The sequence below is a fragment of the Chlorocebus sabaeus genome, chromosome 15 (genome assembly GCF_047675955.1).
Source record: "Chlorocebus sabaeus isolate Y175 chromosome 15, mChlSab1.0.hap1, whole genome shotgun sequence".
Classification (NCBI taxonomy): domain Eukaryota; kingdom Metazoa; phylum Chordata; class Mammalia; order Primates; family Cercopithecidae; genus Chlorocebus; species Chlorocebus sabaeus.
Genome location: NC_132918.1, coordinates 6355658 through 6375319, shown reverse-complemented (window position 1 = coordinate 6375319; position 19662 = coordinate 6355658). Strand labels below are relative to the sequence as shown.

Here is a 19662-nt window from a genome sequence, read left to right as displayed (position 1 = left end):
ACTGACCTTACTAGACCAATACTTTAAATGAACTATTTTTACATGTTCAAGAATTGAAAGGAAATCAAATATAAAGACTAAAGGAAAGTAAAAGAACAAATCCTCATTAAATAGAGAATATAAATATTTGTTTTAAAGGACCAAACAGAAATTCTAGATTTCAAAAGTATAATAATTGAATGAGAAATTCACGAGAGTGGCTAGATAGCAGATCTGAGTAGGCAGAAGAAAGTATGAGAGAACTTAGATATAGGTTAATTGAAGCTATCCAGTCTGAGGAAGAGAAAGAAAAAGGAATGAAGGAAAAATGAATAGAGCCTCAGGGACTGCAAGATACCTTCAAGCATGCTAATAATGCATAATGGCAGTCTCAGAAGGAGAGAGGGGTAAATGGGCTAGAATAATATTTAAAGAAACAATGGCTGAACATTTCCCAAATTTGATGAAAAACATTAATCTATACCTTCAAGAAAGTCTATAAACCCCAAAAAATATAAATTCAAAGAGATCAAGATCCACACCTAGACATATCATAATCAAACTGTCAACAAAGACAATGAAAGAATCTTGAAAGCAGCAAGCATACAGAAGGACTCTTCAATAAGATTAACAGCTGATTTCTATCAGAAATCACAGAATCCAGAAGGCAATGGCATGACATATTCAAAGTGCTTAGAAAAAAAAGAGTGCCAACAAAGAATTCTATACCTAAAGGCAATTTATTTTCAACAACGATGCCAAGACCATTCAAAGTGGGCAAAGAATAGTCTTTTCAATCAATGGTTCTGGGACAATGGATATCCACATGTAAAAAAATGAACTTGGGTCCCTAATTCACATCATATACAAAAATTAACTTGGAATGAATCAAAGACTTAACTGTAAGAGTTAGAACTATAAACTCTTTGCAAAGAACACTATCAAGAGAGTAAAAAGACAATGCACAGTATGGGAAAAAATACTTGCAAATAATATATCTGATAAAAGTCCAGTATCCAGAATAACCATAAAATGACAAGCTAATTAAAAAACAAAGAAGTTAATAGACATTTCTACAAAGAAGATACACCAATGACCAATATGCATGTTAAAAGATGCTCAACATCACTAGCCATGAGGGAAATGTAAATCAAAATCACAATGAGATACCGGTACATGCCCACTAGGATGGCAATAATAATGATAATAATAAGGTTATTATAATGAACAATAAAAGTGTTAGTAAGGAAATGGAGAAAATTGAACCCAACTATTATATTGCTGGTGTGAATGTGAAATGGTGGTATTGTTTTGAAAGATGATTTGGAAGTTCCTCAGAAAGTTAACAAAAGTTACCATACGGTCTGGCAATTCCACATACATACACTCAAGAAAATTGGAAATAAAGATTCATACAAAAATCTGTACACAAATATCCATAGCAGCTTTACTTACAGTATCCAAAAAGGGGAAAAAACCCAAATCTTCATCAACTAATGAATGGATAAACAAAGATGGTATATCCATACAATGGACTGTTATTCAGCCATAAAAATGTATGAAGTACTGATAGATACTACAACATAAATGAAACTTAAAAAAATATGCCAAGTGAAAGAAGCTAGACAGAAAGGGCTATATATGTAATGTGTAGAGGAAAATCCAATAGAGATAGGAAATACATTAGTGATTGCCAGGGGCTGGGGGAAGAGGAAAGATGGAGAATGATTGCTAATTGGTACAGAATTTTTTTGTTGGGAGAGAGTTATGAAAATATTTTGGAAGTAGAATTAGAATTAGGTTGTTAAATATTTTAAAACAAAAAACAGACGGGCGTGGTGGCTCACACCTGTAATCCCAGCACTTTGGGAGGCCGAGGCGGGTGGATCACGAGGTCAGGAGATCAAGACCATCCTGCCCAACATGGTGAAAACCTGTCTCAACTAGAAATACAAAAATTAGCCAGACGTGGTGGCGCACCTGTAGTCCCAGCCACTCGGGAGGCAGGAGAATCACTTGAACCTGGAAGGCAGAGGTTGCAGTGAGCCTAGATGGCGCCACTGCACTCCAGCCTGGGTGACAAGAGCAAAAACTCTGTCTCAAAACAAAACAAAAAACAAAAGTAAAAAGTAAAAAAAATAGAATTAGACTAGGGATGGTTACTGAGCCTTGTGAATAGTCTAAAACCCACTGAATTGTATACTTTAAGACAGTAAATTTTATGGTATGTTAATTATATCTTGATGTTTTAAAAAAGTAGTACAGTGTCTGAAAGGTAGTATTGACCATTTGAATCTCTGTTAACATTTTCTTGGGTGGCCTTCGGATTTTTGATTAAGAAGTTGACCTTGGCAATTAGGTGGTGGGGGGAACACAACCAAAAGGGACAAACCAGCACAACCACACACAATCACACAACCCCTCCACCTCCACCACAGTCAAAAGCAAGCACAGGTGCTTCCAGGGACTGTGAAAATGTGGCCACATTTGTTTTCCCAGCAAACCATTTTCTTTAACAATATCCCCAATTTGCATATCCCCCACTGAGCTGAAATCAGTATAACTCTACAGGCGAAAGTCAGCAGGGGTAACCTACCTGTAATATTATTTTGTTGTTCCATCAATAATTTACTTATTTCTGAAAACCAACAGTCTCTGATTTCTTTTGAAGCTGCCTGCAATTACACATAAGAAAACACTATAAGACTACCCTGAGTATTAATTGCAGAGTTTTTATTCTCCCAGTGACCGTTAGCATAATGAGATAGAAAACACTCGTCGAGTTATGGGAACACAATGAGGAAAGAGTAGAGGAGACCCATGGGGAAGGCATGAGCTTTACCTGCAGGATGTATTTCTCAAGTCCATTTCGACTGGCAATTTCAAACTTTCTATGGCTTCCCCTTCCAAGCTGGCGAATTGAAAGTGTCATCAACTATTATAAAGAGGGAAGAGAAATGTTCTATACCATCGTTTTCTGATTTTAAAATAGTTCCTGTCAATCACTCTAATCCTTTCTATCCCTGACAGCTCTCTTCTTTCATCTTCCTTTCAAGTTTTTGCTTTCCTCTCTTAATGACCCCAAGACAGCATAAAACACAATCTGGTACAGTGTCTTCTGTCTCATCTGCTTCAGAAGGTAACACAGACTGTTAACTTTCCACTGTATCTTTCTGCAGGAGGCGCTGCAGCCCTCAACCTTTCAGTGAAGAGACCATTTCTCCTTCAACACCTATTCTACAACTTTCTACATAATAGTAACTGAACAAGGATCCATTAAGAAACATAAGCAACAAGGCCAGGTGTGGTGGCTCATGCCCCTGTAATCAGTCCTGTAATTCCAGTACTTTGAGAGGCCTAGGTAGGTGGATCACCTGAGGTCAGGAGTTCAAGACCAGCCTGACCGACATGGTGAAACTCTGTCTCTACTGAAAATACAAAATTAGCTGGGTGTGTTGGTGCGCACCCATAATCCCAGCTACTCGGGAGGCTGAGGTAAGAGAATCGCTTGAACCCGGGAGGCAGAGGTTGCAGTTAGCCAAGATCATGCCATTGCACTCCTGCCTGGGCAACAAGAGCAAAACTCTGTCTCAAAAAAAAAAAAAAGAAAAAGAAAAAAGAAACATAAATAACAAAGGCTACTATGAACAAATTAACAGCTTTAATCACAATAGCATAAATGTATAGGTGTGTGACTCCTGTATATGTGTGTGTGTTTGTGTGTGTGTGTGTGTGTGTGTGTGTACCTGATAGCTAACTGGCTATACAGATAGCTAAACAGTTTCTAAACAGGTGAGAAAACAATGCTTGGTGTGGGCCTGGGTCCCTTAGACCCCAAGGTCAGGACAATGCCTGCACTTAGACACAAAGATGCACCGTTGAGAAGGGCAAATCTAAGATGAAATCCAGCCCATGTTCTCACCACTATGCCTTTCACCTCTCTTTCACCTCTGCCTGGAGGAAAGAGGGTACTTTTACTAATTAGTTTGTCCAGACCGGCTACCATACAGTCTTTTTTCTCTAGTACAAAGGCATCTCCTATGCCAGCCCTGGCCCTGTCTAGAGACTGATTGTAAGCTCTGACCCTGGAGTCAGACAGACCTGGGTATGGATTCTAGCTGTGTGGGGTGGTATTTGGCAAGTTAACTTCACCTCTCTGCACTGCAGCTTCCTCATCTGTAAAATAAGGAAACAATCTCTCTCTTTCTGCACAGGGCAACTCCCAGAGGCAACAGGACTCCCTTTACCTTCATGGCCTTCTTGAAGCTGTAATGAGGAGACAATCCCTGGTCCCCAGGCTCCATTCGTATCTTACAGAACACTATTCCCCTTTCAAATAGGTAGATTTGCCTCTGGCTGGGCTTAAATCGAATCAAATCCTTCATTTTATAACGATCCTTGTGAATTGTCCAGACGCTGAAAGGGCCGTGCAGCAACAGCTTGCCTAGTTTTCCAATGTCATCCTTTCGGAAACACACATACAGGAAAAGAAGCTGTAAAATTACTTGACAGAGAAAGAAGCCTTTGTGGCCTGTTTTCAAATTTTAGAAAGCATGCTTCTTTGAAGTTTACAATTCTAACAGTGCTATTCAGGCTGATCTGTCACTAAATCAAAACTACAATTTTGTGAGCTTCACTGAGTGTGGCACCGTTTAGTTATACAAGGAAATCAATTCAGCTATGAAAGGTAATGCTACACGTAAAGAATGCTAGAAATACTTGAGCTAGAGAGAGGGGACTGTGATATTTTTGACTCAGTTAATTTTCAACTAGCAGAATTCAATTTCCTCTGCACTATGTTTGATACGTGACAGTCTCCTTCAAAGGGACAAGAAATTAACATTTCAATTATGTCCAGGAGAGACAGAATTTTGGCTGCATTATGGACCCATGAGCGTCTGTGTGTTCCATCTGCATCCTAACTTCTGCTTCAGGTATATGAGAATCTGAGAACACGAAGCTTTTTTTGAAAAGAGAAAGTTTAGTATGATCGAATCTTCATAACATTGTAATGGAAACATTAACTGCATTCAACTCTGGGTTTTTCAGAGTGAGTCAACAGTGCCAAGATAATACCAAATGATAGGTAAAAGTCTGTTTGACTCTAGGTATATACTGAGTTGCCTCTCTCTCCACCAGCAAGGCTGCCTTTGATGAGATGACCCTGCCTTCTCTGAGCTCTCTTCCAAAGACAGTGGACTAAGACGAGCTGGGAGCGAGACATTTTATCTGGTATTTTTCAAAACTTTGATTGCTTAAAGCAGATAAGAATTCATTTCCCTGAATAAAAACACCAAAAGGAACAAATTATTTGAAGGGGACAAAGACAAAGAAATCTCCCTAAGTGACCTCTAGCTGAGATCAATCCTTATGATTCCTGAGTTAATACCGGAAAGACGTACTCCATTCGTAATTCATTGGGCATTTTTATAATTTATAGTTTATATGTTAGGCAAACTTTAGGTTTTTTTTTTTAAAAAAAAGAATTGACTTAACTTCTGAAACATTAAAAGAAAAACTTCAAGAGCAATAAACTCTAGTCATTTCTGTGGTGTCTATGGCATTATTTTCTATATTAATTTTTAATTTTCTTCTTTGGAAAATTTATAGATGTCGACTGCGGTGAATAAAACCCTCAAACGTCCAGGAACGAGGCCTTCTTTCCTAAAAGCCAATGTTCCTGTTCTGTGTTAACAGTTCACCACATTCCAAAACAGAAGGGTGGATAGGCCCATGAGGACCCTAGATACTTTTTTCACTCTATCTGCATCCATCAAGGACCTACTCAAATGTAATCACTACAGATCTTAGTGATTGCTTTTTCCTTTAAACTCATTCAGTTCATACTCAATATCGACATAAATAGTGCAGGAAGTATGTTTTAGTAAAAGCAACCGGTAGAAGTAGATACTTAATATTTGTCGCATAAACAAATGTTATCAGCACAGGTTGAGCATCCATAATTTAAAAAATCTGAAATCCTCCAACATCTGGAACTTTCTGAGAACCAGTATGACACTGGAGGTGAAAAATTCCATACCTGCCCACATGTGATGGGTGGCAGTCAAAACACAGTCATAATTTTGCTTCACGCACAAAATTATTATTTATTTATTTATTTTTTTGAAATGGAGTCTTGCTCTGTTGCCCAGGCTGAAGTGCAGTGGTGCAACCTTGGCTCACTGCAACCTCTGTATCCTGAGTTCAAGGGACTCTCCTGCCTCAGCCTCCCGAGTAGCTGGGATTACAGGGGTGCATCACCATGCCCGGCTAATTTTTGTATTTTTAGTAGAGCTGGGATTTCAGCATGTTGGCCAGGCTGGTCTCGAACTCCTGATCTCTGGTGATCTGCCCGCCTTGGCCTCCCAAAGTGCTTGGATTACAGGTATGACCAACTGTGCCCAGCCTTCATGCACAAAATTATTTAAAACATGTAAAATTACCTTCAGTCTAAGTGTATAAGGTATACATGAAACATAAATGAATTTCGTGTTTAGACTTGGGTTCCATCCCCAACATAACCCAATATGTATATGCAAATATTCCAATCCTCCCCTAAAAAAAAAAAGTCCAAAACACTTTTGGTCTCAAGCATTTTGGCTAAGGGATATTCAAACTTGTAGTTTCTATCTTACAATGTATTCACTCGCTACCTCACTTTAAACATTTGACACATCTTAGAGAAATACATACAGTATAGGCAGATAGAAAATAACTGAGGGAATTAGGGTGGAGAAAAAACAAAGAAGTTAGGAGGTTGGTGCCTGCTTGTAGTCGCAACTACTTGGGAGGCTGAGGCAGGAGGATCACTTGAGTCCATGAGTTGGAGACCAGCCTGGGCAACACAGGGAGATCCCCATCCCTAAAAATAAAGATAATAAATCAGATGAACTGTTCCAGAAGGTGTGAAAGATGAAAGAAAAGATGAAGAGGTTATATGTAAAATGCATATAATAAAGTCGTTTAAACTTGCTGCAGACTTGGCTCTGACTTTCTAATAGCAATACAGAGGGAAACATGGTGAGTGATGTGATTTCTTGTGTCCGAAGACATACACAAACAAGTTGTTCAGGAAAAGCACAGCTATTCCTGTTAAGCTATAAGAAACATTTCTCCCAATGATATGTTGTCACTGAGCAACATCCTCAACCACGCTCTATGTTAGAAAGAGGAACATGTTTCAGGTAAAGCTGCTCGTAAGAACACATGTGGTCAGTGTGGAGGCTCAGCTGTCAAAGTAATTCTAGAAGAGGCTAGGATGATGGGGGAAGGGGAATAAGTCCAGGTGTCCTCTCTCTAATGACTTGTGGAAGATGGGGTGACGTGAGTTAAGGCATCTGCAAGGCTACAGACTATTACTGTAGAGGAAACAGCCTTAACCAGAAATGCTGAAGAGGCAGCCTCAGGCAGCTAGGTTTGGGCTTTATTACCTCTGAACCTTCCTTCTCATCCCATCCACAGCCATGCTGCTGTACCTTCATAGGCAAGTTTTGAGGTTCTCACAGACATGAGATTTTGGGGGAACACTCTTCAACCCAGTACAGGGGCATCACTGAAGGAACTCCTTGGATAAATCAGTATTCCCTCACTGTGATGAGTCTTTTGCTTCCTGTCCCCTACTCCCAAGCACCACTAAATGCCAATAAATAAATACGAGGGAATGCCAATAAATAAATAAATACTAGGGAACACGTATCTGAAAGAGGTTGTGCAACGTGGCCTCTGACCTTGAGATCAATTACAGTCTAGTTGGAAAGAAAAGGTACACATGACGGAAAAGGTCATTCTTGCTCCTGCTCAGGGATGTGAATTCAGAGAGGCACCAGCAGCTGACCGTAGGGCCCCCAGCATAAAATAATGTGCCAGGGGTTGGAGGGGGCAATGTGGTATCTCCCTAAACTGAAGAAAACAGGAGGATGCAGTGACCAGCAGGAGATGGGGCTGTGAGATGCTTTAGGGGAAAGCAGGCAGTGGAATAAACAAAAAGGAAACAACTATGAAGTAGGTGAGTCATTAGAAATTATGAGGAAGAGGAAGACAGTGACGGAAGGGGAAAAAACAGTCAGTAGGTGGTAAGAGGAGGGGCGAGCAGGCATGTAGGTGCACTTGACACATACAGGCAGGGCACACGGCTAAGAACCCCGGCTCCCTCCCCAGGACCAGGCCCCAGAGCTGCTGTGGATCCCAGGTTTGTTCAGTTCCCATCTCCAGGAGCCTGGCTTTGCCATCGTGACTTCTTGAGACGCCGCAGGTCAGCTTTCCAGTAAGCCCATTATCACCGGAAGTGACTGGAGAGTGTCGCTGGGTCTTTCAAGTCTGGCAGAAACATACGGGCACATATCCTCTGGGTCATATTGCACAATGGTTCTCAGACCACACATATGACGGGATCGCCCATCTCCACGCCCAAGGTCCAATCTCCAGCGGGTGAGCACATGCCCTACGCGGTGCTGATGAAGAGCAGGCACACACGCTTCACCGTCATCATGGCGTGTGCTGTGTGGAGCTACTCCACCTCCAACAGGAAGCTGCAGGAACATTCCCTGAGCAGGAGCAAGAATGACCTTTTCCGTCATGTGTACCTTTTCTTTCCAACTAGACTGTAATTGATCTCAAGGTCAGAGGTCACGTTGCACAACCTCTTTCAGATACGTGTTCCCTGGTATTTATTTATTTATTGGCATTCCCTCGTATTTATTTATTGGCATTTAGTGGTGCTTGGGAGTAGGGGACAGGAAGCAAAAGACTCATTACTGTGAGGGAATACTGATTTATCCAAGGAGTTCATTCAGTGATGCCTCTGTACTGGGTTGAAGAGTGTTGCCCCAAAATCTCATGTCTATGAGAATCTCAAAATATGACCTTATTAGGAAAGAGGGTCTTTGCGGATATAATTGGTTAAGATGGGGTTGCACTTGGTTAGGATGTGTCCAGATCCAATGACCAGTGTCCTTATCAAAAGAGAAAACAAAGAAATGGAGACGCATGCTGAAGGAACAGCCATGCGAGGGCAGAGGCAGAAATTGGAGTGGGGCAGCTGTCAGTCAAGGAACTCCAAGAATTGCCAGCAGTCACCGGAAGCTCGGAAGAGGTAAGGAAGGATTCTTCCTGAGAGCCTTCAGAGGGAACGTGGGCCTGCTCACACCTTGACTTTGGACGTCTAGCCTTCAAAACTGTGAGAGAATAAATTTCTGTTGTTTGAAGTCAAGTAGTTTGTGGTTCTTTGTGACATCAGCCCTAGGAAACGAATATACTCCCAACTGTTTTCCACTAGTAACAAAGAAGTGTGGCCATGTCACACGGTGTGGGGAAGAACCTGATGGTTGTGAACTCAGAGACGGAATATACGGGCTACCTCAAACGAGCTAGTGATAAGTTAGATGGCTTCCTCTGTACAAGAAGTGATAGCAAAATCAATTAGTAAATGCTACCATTTTCATTCCTGGACATTCTGTAGGTCAGAGCCCCGATACAAGGATTTCAAATGTGACTACATTGGCCAAATGAAGAGTCTGGCTGAGAGACTGAATCTAGGGAAGCTGGCCTCAGGAAGAGCTTCTTTTGGGTGCCCATGTTTCCATTCCTGGTAGTAAGAGTTAATGTGACTGTCACAAACTTATTGCACAAAGAAGCAGGAAACATCTGTATAAATGGATCCACACAGAGCCTGAGTCCAGAAATGAAAAGCAGAAGCTGTTGGAGCCTGTGATTACAATAGCCAGGGGCAAAAAGGTTTCTTCCTTTCCAGCCTGAGCAGGTTCCCATATAACTTACCACTAGGGCTGTTTATTCGGCATCTGCTGGGCGCCAGGCACAGTGCTTGGTGCCTTACCCATCATTTAATCCTCATTAACTCCGAGCAACCACCTGCGATGCAGGTGTTATGGAGGGGACGCAGGGCGGAATGAACATGATACTTTGCCTGGGTCACTAGGATTATTTACTCAGCCCTATTTCTGCAGCTAACACTGGGGTAAGGAAAGAGGAAACTGCAATAGAAACAAAGTCCTGGCCCTAGCCTACAACGAACTTGCAATACAAATACATCCTTTAGTGGTTTATATAAATTTGTTCCAAAAAGGAAGACTGTTTCATTCAATCTTTACAATTCAACTTTGGAACTTGTCCCTGGCAAGTCAGAATTTAAATGCATCTCTATTATGCATTGGATTTGAAAAAAACTTTTTTTTTTTTGCAAATGCATAGAAGAAAATTATATCTCAGTGTTCCACAAAACAAACTTGTTTGGAAAAGAATTTTAAACTTCTGTGATTAAGTTAGACCCAGGACTAATTGAATATGCATAAAAAGGAGAAAATATAAATATCAGAAGGGATTTTTTTCTAGTTGTTTTCTAGTTGTTTAATTGTGATAATTTAATTATCACTTTCAATTTCTTTCCTTTATAAAACCAGGTTAATATTAAATTTCAAGCAGAGAAGCTAAGAGGTTAAACTCTGGATTCAGCCATGCATATAGCATGTGATTATAAACACCTGTAATAAAACTCTACAAAATGGAGACAGAGTCTCAGAATCATTTGAGCTGAGTTAGAGGTAGTTGTTAGTCAACTCTAATCAGAATCAGATAAAGAGTGGAATAGCACCCTGGATAGGGAATGAACAAAAAATAGTCCAAACTGACAGCCATGTAATCTTGAGTGAGTTAACTCTTCTTCCATGGATCTTCTTTTGAATCAGAAGGTTGAAAATTCCAATGCCTACTCCTCCATAATTCAACAGGATTATACAAAACTGTCAGGAGAAATCAGCTAATGTATTAGATGTAAAAGTAAGTTAAGTCCTAGTAGAAAAGGTACCAAAAAGCATCTGGCAAAGGCACAGTTCTGAGGACACATGGTCAAAAAAGGTCCTTTGCTTTGCGTGTAAAATCTCCAAATTCTATAAGCTGGTACATCCTATTTGCATGCAAACTAGCTTGGAATGAAATTAAGGCAGAATATTATTTCCTCATGTTTTAACCATTCTTTTCTCACAGCCTCCTCCTCCTATGTTATTTACAGTAAGAGTTTCCTGCTCTGTGTATCATTTCCAGGACATTCATTAGATTCAGTGAAATGAAATTTAATAGGGGTGGCTAACACATGATTCAAGATTAAAGAACAGAAAGATGCCCCAAATTGACCTAACAAATTGTTCCCTTGACTTTCCTTAGCCGAAGAAGGAAGAATTATTACCAAGAAAGATCCTTACACACAACATAACCCTACTCTGCAGTTTATGCATATCCTCTTGAATCATGCATCAGTCATGAGCAGAGGCACCTTGGAGTCCCAGGGGACAGTAACAGCATCATGGCTGGGATTACAGGGTTTGTGGGGCTAAGTTTCTGAGATCCAGGGCCAAGAAATACCAGCATGGGAAGTAAAAACATCTCATTTTTCGGACCTTAATAACTTTCATGGTTTGACTTATGACAAGGAAAGAAAAGTCATTTCCTCTACCAAGACCTCATACATGGTATGTTCAAAACCAGACAAAAATGAAAAGAAAAAAAAAGGAAAAAGTATAATATAATCACAAGTGACAAAAAAGCAGAAGAAGGGGTCACAGAGATGTGATATAAGAAGAACTTGGCCTGGCACAGTGGCTCTTGCCTGTAATCCCAGCACTTTGGGAGGTGGAGACAGGTGGAACATGAGGTCAGGAGACCAGGCTGACCAACATGGAGAAGTCCCGTTTCTACTAAAAATACACACACACACACACACAAATTAGCTGGGCATGGTGACGGGCGCCTGTAATCCCAGCTACTCAGAAGGCTGGGGCAGGAGAATCGCTTGAACCTGGTGGGCAGAGGTTGCAGTGAGTCAAGATTGTGCCATTGCACTCCAGCCTGGGCGACAGAGCAAGACTCTGTCTCAAAACAAAAAAAGAAGAACTCAACCTGCCTGCCATTGCTGGCTATGAAGCCATGAGCCACGGAGCGTGGGTGGCCTTTTTAAGCTGGAAAACTCAAGGAGACAGATGCTAGTCTCCACAAAGGAAAGGAAACACCTTAATTTTAGCCCATGAGACTGTGTTGAACTTCTGACCCTGGAACTTCAAAATAATAATAATAATGAATTTATGCTGCTGTAAGCCACCAAACTTATGGTAATTTATTATGACAGTGAAATAAAACAAATACATCTGAATCAAAATCTAGAGTATTTCAAAGTAAAAAACAAAACAAGTCGAATATTAACTATGCTCCAGTCTCAAAGAGATCATACAGTTATTGGGGATGTTTTGCCTGGAATGCCTGGAACCAGCCTGCTCCGGATTAACACTGATGCTGGAGCTCAGCTCCCCAGTGTTGGCCTCTAAATGCATCTCTTGGGTTTTCATTAGACTATTTGGATTAAGGCATATACACTCTATACTTTTGGGGCCTCTTCTGGGATCTGTGATATAAAATTGGGGCAAGAATATAGGACCTGTTTCCAAAATACTTTTCTCAGAGAAACTCTGAAACAAGAAGACAAATCTTTCACTATTTTAACAATGCCACAAGTTAGAAAATCAATTGCTCCTCCAGGACTTTTCCTCTGCCCATTTATGTTATGGCCCTTGACTTTCTGGTTTGTCCAGACAGTGGGTCAATCCCACATTCAGAACCCTGAGGAATAAACCCAAGATTCCTGAAGATGCCAAGGGACTGCTTGGAATCTCGTAGCCTGGGTTTACTGAGCGATTTAGGTGACTTTCCTCAGAGTTCAATTTCTTTACCATAGACGATCTCTCTGACTTTGCCAGAGCATTTCCTTGCTGTGTCGTATTGCACCTGCCTTTTGTGTGAGATGCTCTAACGCTGCTATGGAACATACCGGACATTCAGTCACTGCTGCTAGGTCCACAGCCAACTCACAGGACTTGATCAAATCCTCTATCACTGCCAAAGCTTGTTGTAGTTCAGCTGAGAATGCTGAAGCCTTGGTTCTCTTTGGCCCATCCTGTGGAAAACAAATGCCTTGTTGGAAATCAAAAGTATACAATCTGGAAAGCAAAGAAGGAAAACAGGACAGAGATGAGGAGCCGGGGATCCAGCCAACCCTGACTGAGAATGGTAGATATTGATCTGTCTCCCTGCTCCCAAAGCATGGTGGCTAAAGATGCTTGTGGTTTAGGTATATGATATAGAGACAAGCAAAATCATCTACTTCTGTGCATTGTACTAGTGAAGAATGGAGTTCATAAATCATGGAAATTATATTCCTGCTACATAAGAAACATATAGAACTCAGCTTTTTTTTTTTTTTTTTTTTTTTTTTGAGAGAGAGTTTCACTCTGTTGCCCAGGCTGGAGTGCAGAGGCACGAACTTGGCTCACTGCAACCTCTGCCTCCTGGGTTCAAGCAATTCTCCTGTCTCAGCCTCTCGAGTAGCTGGGATTACAGGTGAGCACCACCATGCCTGGCTAATTTTTGTATTTTTAGTAGAGACAGGGTTTTGCCATGTTGACCAGGCTGGTCTCGAACTCCTAACCTCAGGTGATCCGCCCCTCTTGGCCTCCTAAAGTGCTGGAATTACAGGCATGAGCCACTGCACCTGGCCAGAATTCAGCTTTATTAAAGCATGGAAAAACCTAGCTCCTTTTAAATAGGCTCCTCTCTCTTTTATACCCTTATTCCCTGGGGCTAATTGAAAACAAAAACAAAAACAAAAACAAAAAAAACCATATGGCTGGGCACAGTGGCTCACGCCTGTAATCCCAGCACTTTGGGAGACTGAGACAGTCAGAGCACTTGAGGTCAGGAGTTTGAGACCAGCCTGGCCAACATGGTGAAACTCCATCTCTACTAAAAATACGAAAATTAGCTTAGTGTGGTGGCGGGCACCTGCAATCCCAGCTATTTGGGAGGCTGAGACAGGAGAACTGCCTGAACCCAGGAGGCAGAGGTTACAGTGAGCCCAGATTGTACCATTGCACTCCAGCCTGGGTAACAAGAGCGAAACCTTGTCTCAAAATAAAAAAAAAAAAAAAAGAAAAAGAAAATTTAAAAAAATTGGCTGGGTGTGGTGGTGCGTGCCTATAATCCCAGCTACTCAGGAGGCTGAGGCAGGAGAATTGCTTGAACCCGGGAGGCAGAGTTTGCAGTGAGCCAAGATTGCATCAGTGTACGCCAGCCTGGGCAACAAAGTGAGACCTTGTCTCACAAAAAAAAAAAAAAAAAAAAAAGACAAATAAAAAGAATACAATCTGAGTATCATATTCCTGTATTTAATGTGAAAGCTTTATTCCTATGGGTAAAATTATACTTAAAATCATCCCAGAGGACATTTGTAAACTCCTATAGAGACAAAGAACTCCACAGAGGTTGCTATGTGAAAATTTACTAATGATTTACATGTAAAAGCCGTAACATCATATTTGCACACTGAATCTCCCCCGACTCTGTTCTTCCTTCCTCCACTGTCCCTGGCCCTCCCCATACTGCACCCCATTACAGATTTGCACACTGAATCTCCCCCGACTCTGTTCTTCCTTCCTCCACTGTCCCTGGCCCTCCCCATACTGCACCCCATTACAGATTTGTACACTGAATCTCCCCCGACTCTGTTCTTCCTTCCTCCACTGTCCCTGGCCCTCCCCATACTGCACCCCATTACAGATTTGCACACTGAATCTCCCCTGACTCTGTTCTTCCTTCCTCCACTGTCCCTGGCCCTCCCCATACTGCACCCCATTACAGATTTGTACACTGAATCTCCCCCGACTCTGTTCTTCCTTCCTCCACTGTCCCTGGCCCTCCCCATACTGCACCCCATTACAGATTTGCACACTGAATCTCCCCTGACTCTGTTCTTCCTTCCTCCACTGTCCCTGGCCCTCCCCATATTGCACCCCATTACAGATGCCAAAGAGATAAGCCAGCGCTCTGTACCTCCCAAACATAGAGACTCAGCATTCAGCGGAAAAGCAGTAACTAATTAAAGAGATCAATGTTCCAATTATAACCACAGTGACATTTAGGATGTGATTGGGATGATTGTTTCAGTTCAAAAGGCTTTTGCATGGGTTTGCGGTATTTTATCTCCCTGCTACTGACATGCTGCATTTATCTGTTACCTGGTAAATACACATAAAAAAATTTTTGGTTTATTCAATGTATTTTTTTAACATCTCAATTTCTACAATAAAGAACAGCTAGCCCCTTTGCTGCTCCCCATCTAGCCCTGACTCTTTTTGTGCTCTACAGCACAATGTAGTCAAAGGGTTTAATATTTTCTCAATCTATGCAGAAGCACTGGGTATTTGCATCTTTGGATGAGAGACATGAGTGACAGGGCTGGTGAATGGAACAGATCATGCTGCTGCCTCTGAACAACGTACCATGGATTCGTCGCTTCTCATTCATAATAAAGAAGTTTCACTTCTTGGTAAGACTACAGACTCTCACCTGAATTTATTTTAACATCATCAATAAGGGATTAAGAGTTCTTGGCAGGGCGCAGTGGCTCATGCCTGTAATCCCAGCACTTTGGGAGGCCAAGGGTGGTGGATCACGAGGTCAGGAGTTCAAGACCAGCCTGGCCAACGTCATGAAATCCCATCTCTACTAAAAATACAAAAATTATCCAGGTGTGGTGGCAGGTGCCTGTAATCCCAGCTACTCAGGAGGCTGAGGCAGGATAATAGCTTGAACCCGGGAGGTCTCCACCTCTGCAGTGAGCTGAGACCATGCCATTGCACTCTAGCCTGGGTGACAGAGTAAGACTCTGTCTCAAAAAAATAAACAAATTAACAAATTTTTTTAAAAAGTTCTTATACCAGGCATCTTTCTCCTTACCTAACACTGAATGCTCAGTTTCCTTTCAGATCCTCACATGCTCCTATCCCCCTTCCTTCCACTAACCCTCCTTCACAAAACATGAGGTGGCTAGGGTTTTGAATTGTATAATATAGGTTTCAGAAAAATCCTTAAAAACATTATTAAACTCCTCTAACTAGGGGTAGCTCCTCTTGCTCCCGGCTGTAAAAATACTACCTGTGTCCTGAGCTGCTTCTGTTTTCAAGGGGTCCTTGTCATCCATTCTGAGCAGAAAGGGCATGCAAATGACTGACCCATGAGACATGTCTTAAGTGTTTATTGCTAAAACTAGAATATTCTATAGAAAATGGAAGAGAAACCCCACTGCTAAACCACAGATTTCGTTCCAACCTGATGTGGTCACAGTCACCATTTCTTCTAAGGGAACTTTGGCAGACTCTTAGAGTTCAGACACACACACACACACACACACACACACACAGAGGAGAACAAGGCATAACACATACAAATTAGATACACTAAGAGGTACAAAGAAGAAAACATAATCCTACCATTCAGGAAAACCATAGCAGACATTTTATCATATTTATTTACTTCCAGTCTTTTATGTATGCATTTTACGTATTTGCTTAATTTTGTTCCCATTAAAATTTTTTTTGGCTGGGCGCAGTGGCTCACGCCTGTAATCCCAGCACTTTGGAGGCCGAGGCGGGTGGATCACCTGAAGTCAAGAGTTCAAGACCAGTCTGGCTAACATGGCGAAACTCCGTCTCTACTAAAAATAAAAAAATTAGCTGGGCATGGTGGTGGGCACCTGTAATCCCAGCTACTTGGGAGGCTGAGGCAGGAGAATCGCTTGAACCCGGGAGGTGGAGGTTGCAGTGAGTCAAGATTGCACCACTGCACTCCAGCCTGGGCAACAGAGTGAGATTCTATCTGAAAAAAAAAAAAAAAAATTATGTGGAAGGAAGAAAATATATTACCACTTCCCTTTGGGCTGCAAATCCTTACTTTAAAATTGCCTTTGATTTTTTTCTTGACTATGAGTTATAGGATACATACAGTTTTAGGAAATCTAGATAATAAAGATCACAAAGTAAAATTGCTGTAAATCCTCTGACCATAGACAAACACCATTAACAATCACTTATATAAATGTAATATTTAATATCCAGTACCTTAGCCGAGCCTCCTAGTTCACCTGGGTCTAGCTCCATATCTTCAGGAGACTCGAAATCCAGCAGACCCTGCATTAACCCAAAAGTCTTGTTGAAAATTAAAATGTAGATTGCCATCAAAATGTAGATTGTCAACAAAATCTACTGTGCAAACTATCTGTCACCAGTGCTAAGCTGACTGAGAACGTGTGTAAATGTGTAAGAGGGAAAGAATAAATGACGTATTTGGCACAGGGTTCTTTCCACAAACCTAGAATCATATTGTATACCCTATTTTGTAGACTGCTTTTTCTCATTCAACAATATCTCATGAATATTTTCCCCTTATATTTTTCTAAAACATGGGCTTTGATTGTGGTAGCGTGTTATATTTTATAGATAAACCATAATCGAATTATAGTCCCCCTTATCATTAAACATTTAGGTTTAACAATATTTTTTACTATAATAATGATAATAACTTTTGTGCATTTTTCTTAAAGCTAAATTCCTAGAGTGGAATTGTAAATGTTAATAGTTTTGAGGCATATTTCCAAGTTCTTCACAGAAGGACTGTGTTCCTGCCAGCTATATAGGAAAGCGTGTCTCACCAGCCCCTAGCCTACAAGGGGTAGTACCATTTAATAAAACATCTTTAACAATTGAATGAAAAGAGAAATCCTACCTCACTGTTGTTTTCTTTTGACTTCCTTAGATAACTAGAGGTGTAGAACTTTTTAAAAAAAATGTTTGCTACTAGCGGTGTTTATTATGCAAACTGCTATGTCCTTTGCACATCTTTTTATTATAATTTCCAAGAGCACATGATTCATTAAGCATACTGACCATCTGTTACATATTTTGTTCACGTTTTCCCCAACGTTTCATGAGTCTTTGTCTTTAATGGTATAAGCTATCACTGATCACCCTCTCCCCAAGACCCCATGATCCTTTCTAAAGCATGAGGCAATCAGTCCAACATTCATGCTCTGTCAAGCCAGCTCATGTGTGGCAGAAGCAAAATAAGCTCCGCCCCTTAGGATAAAGAAGGTCCTAGACAGGACTACAAGGTCTTTCCTTTCTTTGCAGGCATGCAATGGCCTGAGCTGGTTTCACAGGCACCAGCAAGCTTAGCTGTGGGGACGCTGCTCTGGTCTGCCTTGGGTAGCCCCCACAATTCCTCACAGATCCCCCACGAAATATTTTGTAGTAATTCTATCTCTTGTTTCTTCAGTGAAAGGCAGCTAACAAAACCTTCTAAGTGCTTTTAACCTGTATTGTCTCATTTAATGCTCCCAACAAGCATTCCAGGAAAATACTATTATTATCTTAATTCTACAGGTGAGAAATCTGAGGCTGAGAGAGGTTAAGTAACTTGCCTGAGTTCACGCATCCTGGAAGGGTCAGAGCCTGGATTCAGACCCAGGTTGTTAAACTCTTGAGTCTGTGTTTCCAGTGACAATGTCCCACAGCCCTCTGTGTCTGGTACGAACCTAGCTCCTGTGTAAATGTCACCTCTGTGGGAAAGCTGGAGCCTAGGCTGAGGGAGGGAGGACCATCACTTATGTCCTGCTCACTCCTCACTGGGCCCAGAGGTTGGACTTCTAGAATAGGAATGACAGTGACAATGGGACATGTAGAGGAGCATGAAGCCCTAAGTGAGTGCTGTGTCACACATGCTCCGAGGTGCTGCTCGCTGAAGGAAGCAGATCATTATCCTCATTTCTATGGTGGTGTGACAGTCTTGGTGTCTAAGATAACAGCTACGCATCATGCAGAGCTTCCTGGGCTGTGCTAAGCCCTCCGCAGGTGCTAATCATCTGCTTCATAATGATCTTACAGAGGAGGTTCTAGTACCCTCATTTTACATAGAGGAACACTAAGGCCCAAGAGGTCAAGGTCTTGTAACCAACAAATGGCAGAGTATGCTGAGGCTGAAACTGCTAATGGAAAGCTTGAAAGGAGTAACTTTGAAAAAAAATTTTTTTTTTTTTTTTTTTTTGAGACAGAATGTCGCTCTGTTGCCTAGGCTGGAGTGCAGTGGCGCAATCTCGGCTCACTGCAAGCTCCGCCTCCCAGGTTCACGCAATTCTCCTGCCTCAGTCTCCTGAGTAGCTGGGACTACAGGCGCCCACCACCATGCCAGGCTAATTTATTTTTAGTAGAGACGGGATTTCACCTTGTTAGCCAGGATGGTCTCGATCTCCTGACCTTGTGATCTGTGCACCTTGGCCTCCCAAAGTGCTAGGATTACAGGTGTGAGCCACCACACTGGGCCTTAAATTATTTTTACAGATGAGGTCTCGCTATGTTGCCCAGGTTAGCCTTGAACTCCTGGACTCAGGGATGCTCCTGCCTCTGCCTCCCAAGTAGCTGGGACTACAGGTGTGTGTCATCATGTCTGGCCTGAAAGGGGTAACTTTTTCTGAGGGGAGATTGTTGGGCAATGAGCTTAACCTTCCTGAGCCTCAGTTTTTTCACAGTCCAGAGCATGGCTGGTATGTCTGATTGTGGGGATTAAATAAGAAATACTGTAATCCCAGCACTTTCGGAGGCTGAGGTGGGTGGATCACAAGTCAGGAGTTCAAGACCAGCCTGACCAACATGATGAAACTCTGTCTTTACTAAAAATACAAAAATTAGCCAGGCATGGTGGCATGCCTGTAATCCCAGCTACTTGGGAGGCTGAGGCAGGAGAATCGCTTGAACCTGGGAGGCAGAAGTTGCAGTGAGCTGAGATTGCGCCACTGTA

The 19662-nt window shown here is 41.7% G+C and overlaps 1 protein-coding gene across 2 annotated transcripts in view; it reads right to left on the bottom strand.

Annotated features, from left to right (window-relative positions):
* MCF2L2 (MCF.2 cell line derived transforming sequence-like 2) overlaps window positions 1–19662 on the bottom strand; it is a 261670-nt gene that overhangs the window by 27760 nt on the left and 214248 nt on the right. For both annotated transcript variants that reach the window (XM_007971965.3, XM_073023421.1), the window contains exons 21-25: window positions 16932–17000; window positions 12809–12934; window positions 4227–4442; window positions 2822–2914; window positions 2576–2654 (exon numbers count right to left, since the gene is read on the bottom strand). In XM_007971965.3, the coding sequence (XP_007970156.3) occupies window positions 2576–2654; window positions 2822–2914; window positions 4227–4442; window positions 12809–12934; window positions 16932–17000 (583 nt within the window). The remainder of the gene's footprint in view (window positions 1–2575; window positions 2655–2821; window positions 2915–4226; window positions 4443–12808; window positions 12935–16931; window positions 17001–19662) is intronic.